General features: G+C 50.6%; 1 protein-coding gene across 2 annotated transcripts; it reads right to left on the bottom strand.

Annotated features, from left to right (window-relative positions):
* Positions 1 to 1,624: 1,624 nt before the first annotated feature.
* Positions 1,625 to 13,795, bottom strand: SYPL2 (synaptophysin like 2). Of its 2 annotated transcripts, none has more exons than XM_067727153.1 (6): positions 13,500 to 13,795; positions 13,265 to 13,339; positions 5,978 to 6,102; positions 4,716 to 4,917; positions 3,589 to 3,780; positions 1,625 to 2,217 (listed from the first exon to the last, which is right to left on the bottom strand). In XM_067727153.1, exons 1-6 carry the CDS (start codon positions 13,551 to 13,553, stop codon positions 2,071 to 2,073), a joined length of 795 nt encoding a protein of 264 aa, XP_067583254.1. In that variant the 5' UTR covers positions 13,554 to 13,795; the 3' UTR covers positions 1,625 to 2,070. The 2 variants fall into 2 exon arrangements, with proteins under 2 accessions (XP_067583254.1, XP_067583255.1); XM_067727154.1 differs by having other exon boundaries at positions 13,647 to 13,668.
* Between the last annotated feature and the right edge of the window lie 981 nt (positions 13,796 to 14,776).

The following is a 14,776-nucleotide window of genomic DNA, read 5'->3' as shown; positions in this document are numbered from 1 at the left end:
CCAAATGAGAACACTTTATCCATCACATTTCAGATAAATTACAAATACGTACACAGAATCCAAACAGAGTTCCAGTAGAAGCTGCTCACAGACCCTCACAGGGGCCAGCTTGAAGAAAACTGAAGGTCATCCCTTTGTTCTCTGTGTCTCTATAGCTGTGGGCAAAACTGTCTCCCCTTGTCCTTGAGTAATCATGGGGACAGCTCAGGACAGAGAGGTTCAGACTTAGAAACACCCTTATCCCCATCTCCTACCTTCCCTCCTCAAATGCCTTCCCCCAAATCTAAAAAACAAAACAAAACACCTAATTTTTCACTGAAGGACTCTGGAGCATTTGAAGATGTAAACCTCACACTCCCCTGTCAAGTGGGGAAACTGACCCAAAGAAGAAATGATTGGCCCGAAGTCAAAAGTCCTGCCGCCTAGGTACCCCAGTAATGCACACATTACAATGGAGGGTGCTGAGGAAGGTGAGGAGGTTGGAGGGGTTGACTCAGTCCTGAGGAGAGACTGGCACAGGGCACATTTACCTTTGGGATGACATCTGGGCTAATTGGCACTGGATTGGAAAATGGCTGGATTCTGCCTTCTTCCTTCTTCCCTGGGCAGCCCTATGGCCAGGGCAGACTGAAATGTTTTGAGCTGGATGGGAGACAGATGGCCCTTATCCAGTCAGCACTGACTCTTGGGCCCTGGGGTCCGCAGAGGGACTGAGGAGGTGTCAGGAAGGGGAAACACACCAAAGACAAATATGGAACTGGGTCCCGAAGTGAAGAAGCACCAAGAGCATCAGCCTGCCCTGGACTGGGGTGGGTGTGTAGGGGGACAGAGCTTGGAGCAGATGCGGAAGCAGGGGAGGAATGGCGGGCAAAGAGAGGGGGCATGTTCTTTCGCAAAGGTGAGAAGGGGAAGTATGAAACGGGCCAGAGAAGGAGCAGGGCGGGGAAAAAAACGAGCAGAGAGTGAGGAAGAAATGGGCCCATCCATCCATGTCCTGGGACTCTGGGGCAACTTAGACTCATGATGGTCCTTTATTACCCTTTCAGAGCCCCTATCTGGCCCTACAGGAATGAAAGGAAGGCCTGGACAGACTTTGAAAAGGATCTTGAATGCCTCAGACCCAAGAGGCTGGGGAAGGGAGAGGAACAGAGAGGTGGGAGGCGGGGAGGGCTGAAATGGAGATGCTCCTAGACCCCTCATCTTGTGTCCCAAGTGTGAGACCAAGCCCAAGTAGGAGGACAGGGAGGAAGGTAAGGAGTTTCTAGGGCAAGTATGAGTTTAGAGTGTTGGTGGAAGTGCCCCAGCCTGGAGGGGTGGAAGGACTAAGGGAATTTAAAAAAAACTGATTCCCCAGCAAGTTTTCCGGCTTCTGTTTAAGTTGCAACTCAGTTGCAATTTATCTGCTCCCCACCAAGTCTCAGCCTACTTGGGACCCTCTGAAAGGCTGTTTTCTAGGCTAGTCCGCCTCCTGGGTTCCCACGTGATGGGCTCTGTGGGCAAACAGAGGCCAGAGGAGGCAGAGGAGAGGGTGGGGAGCATACTGAGCTCAGGCGGATTGGAGGTCAGCGCAGACACGGGGCCCTGGTGACAGCCATTGAAGAGGGGTCACTAAACCACTGGTGGCCCCTCCATGCAAGGGGGCAGGGAGAAGGCTGCCAGCCAATTTCCCCTCCCCCCACTTTTATTGACGCTGGACAGACTGATAGAAGTGGCAGCTAGGAACCAGTCTCAGGTCTCCTGACCCCAACCTTTGCCTGTAGCAGAGGCTGGTTCTCAAAGGCTGTGAGGGTACACGTAAGACCCCAAGTAAGATGCCTGGGTCCAGGCAGTAGATAAGAAGCACTGAGCTCCTGCCATCCGGGGCTCCAGCAAGAGGAGGGATAGGAAGCCACTGGGAGGGCTGCCCAGGTTTCCGACAGCTGATGCCTGCCCATCCAGTGAAGACGTCTCAAAGCTCAGAGCCCAGAATAATGCGGGAGGGGAGTTGGGGGAGGAAGAAGAGGAGGTCCTGGAAGCCAGAGGCGGTTGAAGAGGCGCTGTCCTGTTCGGGAGTAGCCGGGTGGGGGCCGCTTACTGCTTCTCCACCGCTCCCTGCTCAGCTGCGCTCTCCTGGCCGGCGCCCTGGCCCTGGTCCTGGCCCTGCCCGTGCCACGGGGTCTCCTTGAACACAAACCAACAGTTCCCGGCCCACAGGAAGAAGCTGATAAAGCCAAAGAGCTGCAAAGACATCAGGGGGAGGGTGGCTTATGAGAATAGGAGGGCATCCTGGGAACAGGGAGGGGGAGTACCTGTGTGTTGGGGGGAGGGGGAGGTGTAGAGGGCTAGAAAGACTAAAAGAGAACTGGATGTAGAGTCAGGGTTTAAGGCCACCACCCACTAAGGGATTCTCTGGTGAAAGTGTCTAACTCTGTCCACAGCATGCACCCAAGTTGTGGCTTGGTCGCTAGGAGAACCTGGCTCCTGGAGTGGAGCACCGTGCAAAGCACAGCAAGGAGCAAGGGCTCTAGTGGCACTTCCCACAGCGTCCGCAGGCCGTTTTCCGAAGGCCTTGTCAGGGTGGGTGGGGCCAGAGCTGTCCAAGGTGCTCCTTCCCTAGGGTAGCGACCCAGCCAGCTCTATCCAAATATTTATTCAAAATATTTAAAAACCTATCAGCAGGGAGTATTTAGGGGGAAGTGTACTGATGTCTGCAATAAACTTTGAAATGCATTAAAAATAAGATGGATCAATAGATGAAGAGAGGCAGATAGATACAGGACAAAGCAAGTCTAGTAAAATGTTAATAGTACAGTCTAGCTGATGAGTGCGTGGCTGTTCATTGTAAAAGTCTTTCAACTTTGCCGAATGTGTGAACATTTTTACAGTAAAAGGCTGTGGGGCTAACACCTATCAGCAGGGTTCCAGCAAGGTCTAGAAGGCTCCCTGGTGTGCCAGCCATTAAACCTTTCAGTTGCTGGGCCCGGGGAAGGTTCAGGCCATTTTCAGGGCAGGGCTGAGGCGGCTGGGCTGACAGGAGGGCATTTGCAAAGCTCAGCTACTTACCAACTAATATGGAGATGTTTCAATGTTCTAACAGCTGGGGTGGCCAAATACATGCATACCAGCTAGACCCACCACTGCCCAAAGACCTTTTCCAGCCTGGAGGCCTGAGTGACAATAAGCCCCTTCTCACCCACTCTGGGTCTGCCCCCCCTCCCCCGCTTTGAGCCCCGTCACAGCCCTAGGCTCCCCCTCCACCTGCTCATGTGTGTACATTCACACAGACTGTAAAGAGGCAGGAGGAGGGAGAGGCAGTCACAAAGAGCACGCCTGGAGGTGGGGAGAAGAGAGGGAAATGGGAGGCAGAGGGCGGAAGGAGGAAGGCACAGGAGGCTGAGTGCCTCTTGGGTTCCCCCTGCCCAAATGTCCCTCAGGGTCAGCCAGGGGCCAGCAGCCAGCATTAGGTGCAGCGGAAGCACTGGCTGCCAGTGCCGGGGAGGGCAGCTGTGAAGACACCCTCTCTGTCCCTCTCAGACCCTGCTGTGACAGGCCTGGGCAGCTGGGAGTGTGCTGCCTTCCCCAGACCCCTTCAGTGGCCACAGGTCTCACCACGGAGATGTTGGCCAGTCCCATGGAGGGCGTGGCCCCGGCACTGCACACCGCCTCCTCTCCATGGCACACAGACATGGCTGCTGTCAGGCTGGATGGTCGTGTGGCCCCCTTGACGTCAGTCAGGCCCTTGCCCCAGGCAGCTGCAGCTACCAGCCAGAAAAAGGTGAAGGAGACAGTCACACAGAAGTCCTGGGAGGAGCAGAGGGACAGGAAATACAATCAGAAAGGCCCCCATGATTCTGTACTTCTTTTCGTCTTGCCATAAGGCACTGGGATATTGGGGTCCCAGGACAGCTGCTTCTTCCTATCCTACCAAACACCTAGAGTTTCAGGGAACTCAGATCATCCTAGGGAATCTGCCACCAAGAGAATCCCGCCAGCCAGGGCTACCCCTGCCCATGCCCTCAGAACTGAGGTCAGGTAACAATGTGCCCAGGCATCTGTTGGTCAGTGTCATCCCTAAACCCACGTGGCCTAAACTTGACACTCTCCCCACGCCCAGCCTTTCCTTTGATCACCACTGCTCAGTTACAAGTGGTGGCAGAGTGAGGGCAGACTGCAGGAGATAAAAGGGGTCCCCTAAGGCACCCTTTCCACCTTGCATGCCTGGGATAGGGAGAAAGTAAAGGGGAAATAATATTGATAATAGCTAGCACTTATGGAGGCTAACTATACACCAGGTATTTTACATGCACGTTCACTTTATCTTTCCAAAACACTATTAGATAGTTATTATTTTATTCCCATTTTATAGTTGAGGAAACTGAGAGAGAGGTTAAGGAAATTGTCAAGAGCACACAGCTAGTAAGGGACAGTGCTGGGATTTGAACCCAAGCAATCAGACTTCAGCGCCTGCTTCTTGAAGCTACTGTGCCTACTTTGAGTAGAGCAAGCGATGGGAGGCTGGTAGACGCAGAGTCCTGGGACATGGGCCTTCCACTGGCCCGAGGACCTGTGGCAGCCCCAGCACCCGAAGGGACCAGCAGCAAAGAGCTGGCAGGGAAATTGAGGAGGTTCACATCCGAGTGTCAGGGACCCAGGAAAGCCACCATGTTTGTCCTCAGCCCGGAAACGTATGTCTCCTCAGTGCCTCCACCCCATCCCTCCTGGCTGTGCCCACTCACCACCAGGGGGAAGCGCCTGTTCTCCGTGTAGATGTTGTGGAAACGCAGGTAGAGGACGAGTGCAGCTATGGTGTAGAAGAAGGAAAAGATGCCCAGGGTCACGAAGAACTCGGCGGGGGCAGAGAAGTCCCCCATGAGATGCATGGTCTTGGAGGTGGATTCATCGTCGCAGAGGGGCATCTCATACTGGACCCGGTTCAACCTGCAGGTGGCACGAAGCCCACCCTGAGCTCAGGGCGATCCTCCCCCTGTGGAGGCAGTGGGCTTCCCCTGCCCCAGGAGCAGTCCTGCACTAGTTCTCACCCAAGGACTCTTACAGAACCAAGAAAGGGGCAGGTAGGGAGCAAAGTTTCTGGAGGGAACCTTGCAGTCAGAACAGGAATTTTCCTGGAATTCTGGTCAAACTCTACCTCCCTCTCAGCCACCACCCCACACTCATCCACCCTGCCCAGATACGGTGACCCTGTATTTCCACGTATCTCCACGACCCTTTAGATTGTAACCACAGTATATATAGTTCATCTATTTCTGGTAGCCAAACCACCAGGGAAATCAGCTTCATTCTGTCCCTCGGAAAGCACAGGTCCACAGTGGCCAAGTTAAGATTGGAATCACCCATTCTCAGGCTTTATTTAGGTCCCCCAATGAGACCACACTGGACAAAATCAAGAGAGAAAAACAAATACCCTATTATGAACAAGAGACAGCTAATCTAACTTAGCTGCTGCTACTAGAAATTTCTGGAAAGCTGAGCGCTGTCCCCATTCCCCTCTGAACATTTGGGCTCTCCCTTCTCTAAGCTCCCAAACACTCAGGAAAGAGTACTGTCTTCTACCTCCCGGCCAAGGTATACCCCCTTGTATTCTGGTGGTACTGGTGAGCATCCCCCATCAGCTCTTCAGGATCTGAGTACTGACAAGCTTCCTTACCTTCAAGGCAGGGAGGAGGCTGCTGAGGGTCGAGAAGCCTCCACCCCACACTGCATAGGTTCTTTCTGTAAGAGCTGTTGTTACCTGCTATTGGTTATCCATGGACTGCAACATTATTATAACAGGGATCTATTTGAGTTTCCCTTATATTTTTCTCTGGCCAGTGTGTCTGAAATTCCTAAAGGGCAGGAAGGACCTGAGCCTTGTATTCTATCTGAAACTGGAGTGGCACCCAACAAAAGGTCTTTAGGTTTCTGGAGGAGAAAGAGACCAAGCAGGTCCTGCCAATCCAATGAGAGAGGCTATGCGGGGTCAGAATCAACTCCTGCTCACCTGAAGGGATAGCCGAACGAAACAAGGATGGTGCTCACGTCCTTGGCTTCGTTGTTGCAGCGAACCGTTGCTCCTGTTTCCCCACTGTAGGAGCCGCAGGACCCGAAGGCGAAAATAGCAAAGAGCTGAGGGAGAGTGAAGCCCCTCTGAGAGTCAGAAGGTCTCAGCTGGCCAAGGTCTATCACTTCAGAACCACCCTCTGACTCTCAGCCGGTGCAGATATGGGGGCGGGGGGAGGGCCAGGAGTCCCTTTGATCAAGTCCCTCCGGGCCGGGGACCCATGGCTTCCTTTGGTCTCCCAGCCTCAGGGTGCTGTGTTCACTGCACAGCGTGCTGGACCAAATAGCCAAATGAATAAGGTTGACTTTGACTGGTACCTGGGAGGGAGATGAAGAGGGAGAAATGGGCAGTTTCCAGGTCTCCCCATCGGATGTGACACTGGAGACCACAGGTAGCCTCCTTAAGATGATGACTAACACAAAGCAATTTAGGCTTTGGAAACTTCTATCTCAAAGTTGGACTTGAATTTCCTCCCCAAGGGAGAGGCACCCTAGAAATAGATTTCCCTGCACCAATCTAGATCAGGAGTGCATGGAATTCTTTCCATTTCTCCTTTGAAGCCATCAATGAATCTTGCCATTACCTTCTTGCTAACTTCCAATGGCTTCCTGCCTCAGTGGAGGTATAGCTAGAGGGGACAACCTCTGCCAAGCCTTCCGAGGGGCCAAGGGGGCAGGGGCCCGGCTGCTGTGTACTGCCAGCTAACTCCTCTCCCCCAAAGGCACCTTTCCTTTGGCAACTGTGCTGGCTGGGTTGATGATGGCAGTCCTGGCTCAAGCCCAGAGAAAAGTATCCTCAACTTGCCTTATCAGCCTCTGCTTTTTCCCCAGTGGTGTTTCCCTTCATAATCCGTTGCTGCTGCCATTTCTCAGTGTTAAGAACCAGAGGCGTTTCAGATCACATGAATTGTTTTCCTCTTCACCTTTCATCACATTTTACTAAACCTCCTGCCTTGAATGACATGAAATTCCCTCATCCTATGATTTTCTAATTTCTTTCTGAGGATACACACTTTGGTTAGAAGGAGGTGAGAAATTGGAGTCTCTGATCCTCCCACATTATCTGTTCAGGGCTCATTTCCTGTGCACTTACCATTGGCTTGTGCACGATATAATCATTTGTATTAAGCAGTGAGCTTATTCTGTTAATTGTTCACTTTTTGTACATTTCTTTGCGATTTGGTATCTTGGATATTAAGCACCTAGAAGACAGCTAATTCACATCCCAGTCCTGCATCCAGTGTTTATAGAATAGAGTTGTGTTCACATTATTTTGCTAATGCTTGATAGTATTGTGGAGTGAAGAGCCCTGGATCAGGAGTCTGGAAATCCAGGTCCTGGTCCTGGCCCTGTCACTAACTGGCAGGGTGACCTCTAATAAGTCATTCTGCTCTCTGAGTCTCAGTTTCCTCCTCTGTAAAATGAGGAGTTTGGAGCAGGTAATCCAAAGGCCTTTTCCAACTCTATGATTCTCTCACTCTCCGAGGGTAACGCTTTCAGTGTGCCCTTGGCTGGGCTTGCCAGCAGCTGCGCTCTGTCCCTGGGTGGTGTCCGGTGCCACTGCCCCACCTTGCATCGCCTGGCCTGGCAGATCTTCTTCATGCTGGAGCCACTGACCCCTCTCTAAAGGTCATAATGGGTACCTCTCTGTTTCTAGGAGGTTTAGTTCAAACAAATGACAATTGTCTCCATCTTAAAAATCGTCCAGGAAAGGAGACAGTATAACCTCTCTCCAATGCCTGCTTAACCTCCTGATCTGACTTACATTACAGAGGCTGCAATAGAGCCCTGTTTGCTCATCTTCTTGACAGGCCTGGAGAGAAGTTACTCAAAGCCTCTGCATCATTATCCTTTACATACTCCAATTTGCCTCCCTGGCATAACAGTGGAACTTCTCTAGCTCGTCCTCGTAAGAATTCTCCAATCTTGTCAGCTCTGTTTCTTGTCAGTTCTCTGATTCCTCTTGGAAGTTTCTTTGTTCCTCTTATCTTCTGGTGCCCAGAACTGGACACAATTAAGGCGTTACATTCTGGGAAGGGCAGACAGTTGGATATATGTTTACTGTTGGCAGTTAGCCAGTGAATGACTCTGTAATAGGTTCCCCCCAAAAGTAGGTACTCCTAACTTGGGGCAATGAACAGTTAGTTATGGAGGCTGCTTTTTACTAGCACTCTCTTGATTGGCACTCCTGACCATTTACAGAAAGATGTCATTTACTGAGCATCTACTATGTACCAGGCATTGTTCTAGGCGATATGATTTATTAGTGAACAAAAGAGAAAAAAAACCTCTGTCTTCATGGAGCGCCTACTATAGAGCTGCACTATCCACAATGGTAGCCACTAGCCAAGTGTGGCTATTTACATTTAAATTCATTAAAATTAAATAACACTTAAAATTCAGTTGCTCAGACACACTGGCCACATTTCAAGTGCTCCCTAGGCACATGTGACTAGCAGGTTCCATACTGGACAACACAGATTATAGAGCTTTTCCATCATTGCGGGAAGTTCTGCTATGGCCAGATGACAACCTTGAGGTTCTGAAAATCCTGAACCCTCCTTTACGATTCCTCTCTGGGCAAAATATACCCATAGTAACTTTAGTATTAACTGTATTCTCTTCTATTCTGATTCTTTGAAAGTCAGGAGCCTCTAAACACCTTATATAACTTTATTAACCAGAATATATGATTAAATTTGAACATAACACAGTCAGATGGTGTCAGATGACAGTTGGCTATGCAAGTGAACGGATGGAGGAATCTCAGCAAAATCTCACAGGTTCACAGAGCAAAAAGGATCTCAGAGATTATCAAGCACAATAGTCTCATTTCATAGAGGTGGAAACTGAGGTCCCAAAAGATTAAGTGACTTCCCCAAGGTCACATTTAGCCAATGTGAGAGCCAGGCTTAGAATTCACAACTCCTGATTCCCGGTTCTGTGCTCTTTCTACATCACCCATTCATTAATCAACAAAGAGTTATCGAGCATCTACTTTGTGCCAGGTGCTGCAGAATCTAAGTTGAATAAGACCTGGTGCCTGCTCTCAAGAGTTTGCATCCAGAAAGGAGAGAGTCATGCTCAAATAAAAACCAAAACAGAACCCTGCATCACAGAGTTATAAAGGCTGAAAAAGATCTCTACCGTGTGCAGGGAGGATTGCAAAGAGAGAGGAAGTAGCTCTGCACCTGGGATGCAGGAGCAGAGAAAGACACGCTTTCCCAGCCTCCTCTACCTTTCTGTATCAGATATACTTTCTTCCTTAACTGTGCCAGGTGACTGAGCCACAGCGAAGAGTGGGGAAGAACAGAAACCACCCCTGTCACCAAGCACAAGGCTCTGAGCCAAACAAGCTGGTCATAAAGAACAGGAGCCACAAAGACATGGAGACCCTAAGACAAGGGGCAACTCCAGAGCTCTGGTACCAACCAGCCTTCCTCCTCATGGACCTGCATTGCTGGGAACAGCAGTGGTCATACACTGCCACCCTCCTACCCCTCTTCCTCCTCCTCCTCTTCCTCTTCCCCCTTCCCCTCCTCCCTCTGCATCTCTCTCTTTTTTTTAAATAAATTTATTTATTTTATTTTTGGCTGCATTGGGTCTTTGTTGCTGTGCCCGGGCTTTCTCTAGTTGCAGGACTACTCTTTGTTGCGGTGCACGGGCTTCTCATTGTAGTGGCTTCTCTTGTTGTGGAGCACAGGCTCTAGGCACGTGGGCTTCAGCAGTTGTGGTACATGGGCTCTAGAGAGAAGGCTCAGTAGTTGTGGCGCATGGGCTTAGTTGCTCCACGGCATGTTGGATCTTCCTGGACCAGGGCTCGAACCCGTGTCCCCTGCATTGGCAGGCGGATTCTTAACCACTGCGCCACCAGGGAAGCCCTCTGCATCTCTTTTGGAAAGATGTCAGAATAACCTTGCTACTTCAAGGATGAGGCTCCACTTTGGTGCTGACTTGCTTTTTGGTGATAATCCTTTGTCAGTCCTGAGAACACTAACATTTCCACTTAGTGCAGGGCACAAGAAAGACAAGTTCTCCCCAAATCCTATTCCCACAATCATCCCCACAATCATTCCCACAATCATCTCACTGGTTTTTATGGACTCTGATGGTGTACTTTCGAACTCCCCACATTTACAGAAATACCTTATTTTCATTACAGAGACCCCAGGGCCAAATAAGTGACCTTGGCACCTCAAAGGTGAACTACTGATCAAGGGCACAAGTTAAAGGTAACGTGACATTATCGATACAGTAACTGAGTAATCCAGGAGATTCTTACCTTACCCTCAAAGTGAGGATTTGGCAGTGACATCTGAATAATCTCACCAAAGGACAAGTCTAGCTGACAGTCTGCATAAGGGGGAAAGTTGGGGAGAAGGAGAGGTTTGGGAACAAACACTTGCTGAATACCTCCTGGACTGCCAGGCTCACCATGGTCTTCCTGAATGCTCCAATGCTTTACAGATATTAGCTCCTGTAATCCTCCCAGTGAGCTCATGAGATAGATCTTACCCTCATCTACAGATAAGAAACTGAGACCCATGAAGATTTCATCACTTACCCTAGGTTCCATAGCTAGAAAGCAGAGAAAAACTAGTTCTCCAATAATTGGTATATGCCTATGTTATTTTCCTAGCTTAGTGTAGACTTAGTGAGACCCCAGAACTGCAATTGAGGTGAGATTAGTTAATCTTTAAATTTTAAGGAGATACCCCAAGCTAAGCTCCTCACTAATAAAAGAATAACATTACTTTTATTTCACCAGGATTCCAGTAAAACCTTTGCTTTTTGTAATAGCGACAACAAAGTTTTCAATTATCATTACAATAACTGCAGGTTCGTCTGTGGTTTTTTCCCCCCTTTTCCAGACCGGAGTATTTGATCCCTCCAAGCAGGAAATATGCAAAAAGTCCCAGACGACATTTTCACTGTCATTTTGGTGCTGGTTCCTGGTGCTGGTTCCTGTGTTCACCTGCAGAGACTCAGAGCAAGTGAAACTCACTCTGAATTCAGGCTACCAGGATGGCAGTAAAAGCAAATCATGTCTCTTTATGATGCTACCCTTCGAATGAAGGCTGAGTGCAGAGCCTAGCCCTGGATTGAGTATTATGAGAGAAAGGCATAACTTCCTCTCTAAGAAGCTGAGGATCTTAACAAGTCAAACAGGGGGCTTCCCTGGTGGCGCAGTGGTTGAGAGTCCGCCTGCCGATGCAGGAGACACGGGTTCGTGCCCCGGTCCGGGAATATCCCACGTGCCGCAGAGCGGCTGGGCCTGTGAGCCATGGCCGCTGAGCCTGCGCGTCCAGAGCCTGTGCTCCGCAACGGGAGAGGTCATAACAGTGAGAGGCCCGCGTACCACAAAAAAAAAAAAAAAAAAAGCCAAACAGGTCTTAATTCTTAGGGATCAGAACTGACTGTGGGAGGAGACTAGGCATTGCTTTGTGCAGCCTTATAGAAATGTTGTGGGTATTGGTTGGGGGAGGGTTGGGAAAAGGGTAGAAAGGTTAAAGAAGGAAGCTTTTCAGAATCCCTCCCATGGAGGATGATTCCATGGTCTAACAACCTCATTGTTTCCCTCATCCCTTGACAGCCTTTCTCAAATTTCCCTTAGATCCATTTGTCTAGTTTAATGATAAAATCGTACCTTACATTTCTGGTTCTGCTCCTCTGGACCACTCATAATGGATCCCTACTTCTGGATGGTAGACACACAGAGTCTTAATATCATTCTTCTACGGCCCCCTCAAGTACTCAAGTGGTGGCTCATGGCACGGAAGTGGGGGGGAGGTGAAAGAGCTCAGTCAGCAGTAGTTCCAACTGCTCTTGAGGCAGTAGAGAGAGTGGAAAGTCCCCAACAGGTCCCAGAGTTTGCACTTGGGAGCTCCGCATGCTGGCCTGTAGCCCCAGTCAGGGTCTCAGATATCCAGAGGTAACCCCAAATGCACTATTGCCCCCGAATTCCAGATCTGATGATTCTCGTCCAAAGGATGATTTAAGAATCAGCGACACAGTGCTAACTCCTGTCTCCAATGAGTTAAAAGCCCCTTAGAACTCAATCCTCCTCAGTATTAATGGTAACTTATTCCCTAGCTGAATTCTGTGCTGAAAGCACATTAATTAAGTTTTTCACACACCATTTGGTGTGTGGATTGTCTAACTTAAATCTCTTCTGTGACAGTGCAATAACTGCTCTCGAAAAGTCTTTATGATTTGAAAGAGCGACTGCACCTGTCCACATTCCTAATTTATACCCAGGAGGCCTTGGGCACCACGAAGGACAGAGAACATGCTAATGTCTCAAAGTACCAGTGAGGCAGGAGAAGATGGTATTTCCCCTATACCACTGCAGGGGAAACTGAGGCCCTGGGCAAATGATTTCTTCAAGGTCACAGGATAAGTCTAACCCAAGGGCAATGTTCTAGCATGCCAACCCATTTAGAGCAGAAAGGGACCCTAGGGATGGTCTGAACATTTGATTAATATGGAAACTGAAGTCCAAAGAAGAGAATTGTCCAGGGTCAAGTAAGTAGAAAAGGCAGGTCCAGGTCTAGAACCCAGGGCCCCAGCCTTCTAGCTCAATATTCTATCTTATTCTACAAGCCACATTTTGGCTGATTTTTATTCTGTCTTACTATTTTTTCTTTTATGTAATCCTAGAGCCATGAACTCCATTCATTCATTCATCCACTCCCTCACGCAGTTACAGGAACACAGATTACTCTAGTGACCTCAACAGAACAGCTGCCAGCCAGGACCCTGTCCCATGAATCCACCTCCAGGATCAGTCAGGTCCTGGTGCGTTTGGAGACAGGATGGTTTCCATCGCCTGCCTCCTTCCGTCCTCTGCCCTCTGCAGCTCTCCTCATTCGCACTTGTCCTCTTCGCCCCTCCCGCCACCGAGGAGTGGTATGTGCAGGATCAGAGTTCTGGAAAGGTTACACCCGGGTCCTCTCGCCCGGGTGAAATGTGAGCGCCCTGGGCAAAGACTCCTTGCACATAGAAGGACCGAATCCGGGGCTCCGCGTGCTTCGTTCCTCACCCTCCTGCCACCAAGTGCTGGAGAAGCAGCCCCAGCCCGCCCCTCCCCCGCCCACCTGTCACCGCCCCCCACCCTTCCTTCGGGACCGGCCTCAGCACCTCCCCGCCCCCCACTTCGGCCACATTGCTCGGGTCAGCGTCACAGCCCAGGCTCCCGAAATAGCCCTCGTCTAGGGCAGCGACTCACCCACTGGAGAACTTTGATGAAGCCCAGCGGCTCCTCCAGCCGCCTCCAGCGCAGCCCCACGAGCAGGCGGTCCACCTGCGGAGACAGGGCTCGGGGTCAGGGCGGTGGGGGACCCAGGAAAGCGCTGGCCCTCTTCCTCCCACTCACACCCGGGAGAGAGGGCAGAATAAGGGTCGGCCCGACACCCAGGTGGAGAAGGGGCGGCGAGAGAGCCCTAGGGGCGTGCAGGGAGTACCTGCTGGCGCGGCGACTTGTCCGCCGTGCGACTGGAGCTCTCCGTCGAGGACATGCTGGCGCGGCGGGGCTGGGGCGCGCGCGCGGTCCGCGGGGACCGCGGTGGGGCTCGGGGCTGCTGACCCGCGGCGGGGGAAGCGAGCTGTACCGAAGCGCGAGCGGCCGTCGGCGGCCCGGGATCCAGTCTGGCTGGGTGGGTCGCGGGGGAGCTGCTGCTCGCGCTCGCCGAGGCCGCGGCCGCCGCTCTACCCCGCCGGCTGCAGAAAACCCCCGAGTCCAATTCAAACTTCTGTCAAACTCGCGAACGAACTTGGCAATAGAGTCACGTGGCGTGCGCTTGAGAACCCTCCTCCCGCCCCCTTAGCTCCCGGGTCCCTGCCCGCAGGATGCCTTAAAGGGACCTGTGGCCTCTGCGGGCAGTTCGGCCGCGAGGGGGCTCAGGTTCCTTGCCAGGAGCCTCCAGGGCCAGTCCCAAGCGAGACATCACAGCTGCCCCGACCCGTAGCCAAAGTCGGGAACCAGCCTGGAGCGCTGGCAATCATCGGCTCCTAGTTTATCTTTACCAATTTTCCTGGATTTGGAGCTGCTCTGTGCCGTTTTTTCTTCTTTCACACCATAATACTCAGAACCTAAAGGATTTTCATAAAGGCATTATCAGGGCTGAAATAAAGTTCTAAAACTTACGGTTAACAAACTGCTTGCTTCCAAAATCTTCAAGAGCCAGTACAGACGAAATGGGCAATAGAATGTAACTGACTTATTGTTCTGTCTAGTTAGGCGTTGCTTTAATTTGTTAACACCAAAAGCATTCTTACGTTAGTGATTTAAAAGTTATGGATCATTTAAAAGTATAAACTCAATCTCCTTTAAAATAGCCCTCGCCATTTAAATGAGAGTGAAAATATTCTTTGAGGAATGGCGGGGGCGGGGGGTTGGCTTAGAAGATGTACTTTGTGTTGAAAAGTTGACGTTGTTGCATATGATCCACCGTAAATCGGTCCCTAATTTTCAAGATGTGTTCCGCAGGAGCCTGAATGAGTAATGATGAATATTACACATTCGGTTTACCGGAGTGTAAATATAAGTAGTGAAAGGTTAAGTGATTTGCCCAAGGTCACTGAGTGAGCCAGTGGGAGGTAGCCAAAGAACCTGCCTTCACCTCCTAAGAATTGACTTGTAAATGTGTATCCATCGCCTGGGAATCATTCCTGGAGGCCCCTTCTGGTACTTCAGGATGACTGGTTTTTGAACATTTAGCTATTATTAATACAATTCGTT

Source organism: Pseudorca crassidens, chromosome 2 (genome assembly GCF_039906515.1).
Source record: "Pseudorca crassidens isolate mPseCra1 chromosome 2, mPseCra1.hap1, whole genome shotgun sequence".
NCBI lineage: Eukaryota > Metazoa > Chordata > Mammalia > Artiodactyla > Delphinidae > Pseudorca > Pseudorca crassidens.
Note: the sequence above shows the minus strand (reverse complement) of the source record. Positions and strands in the feature narration are given on the sequence as shown.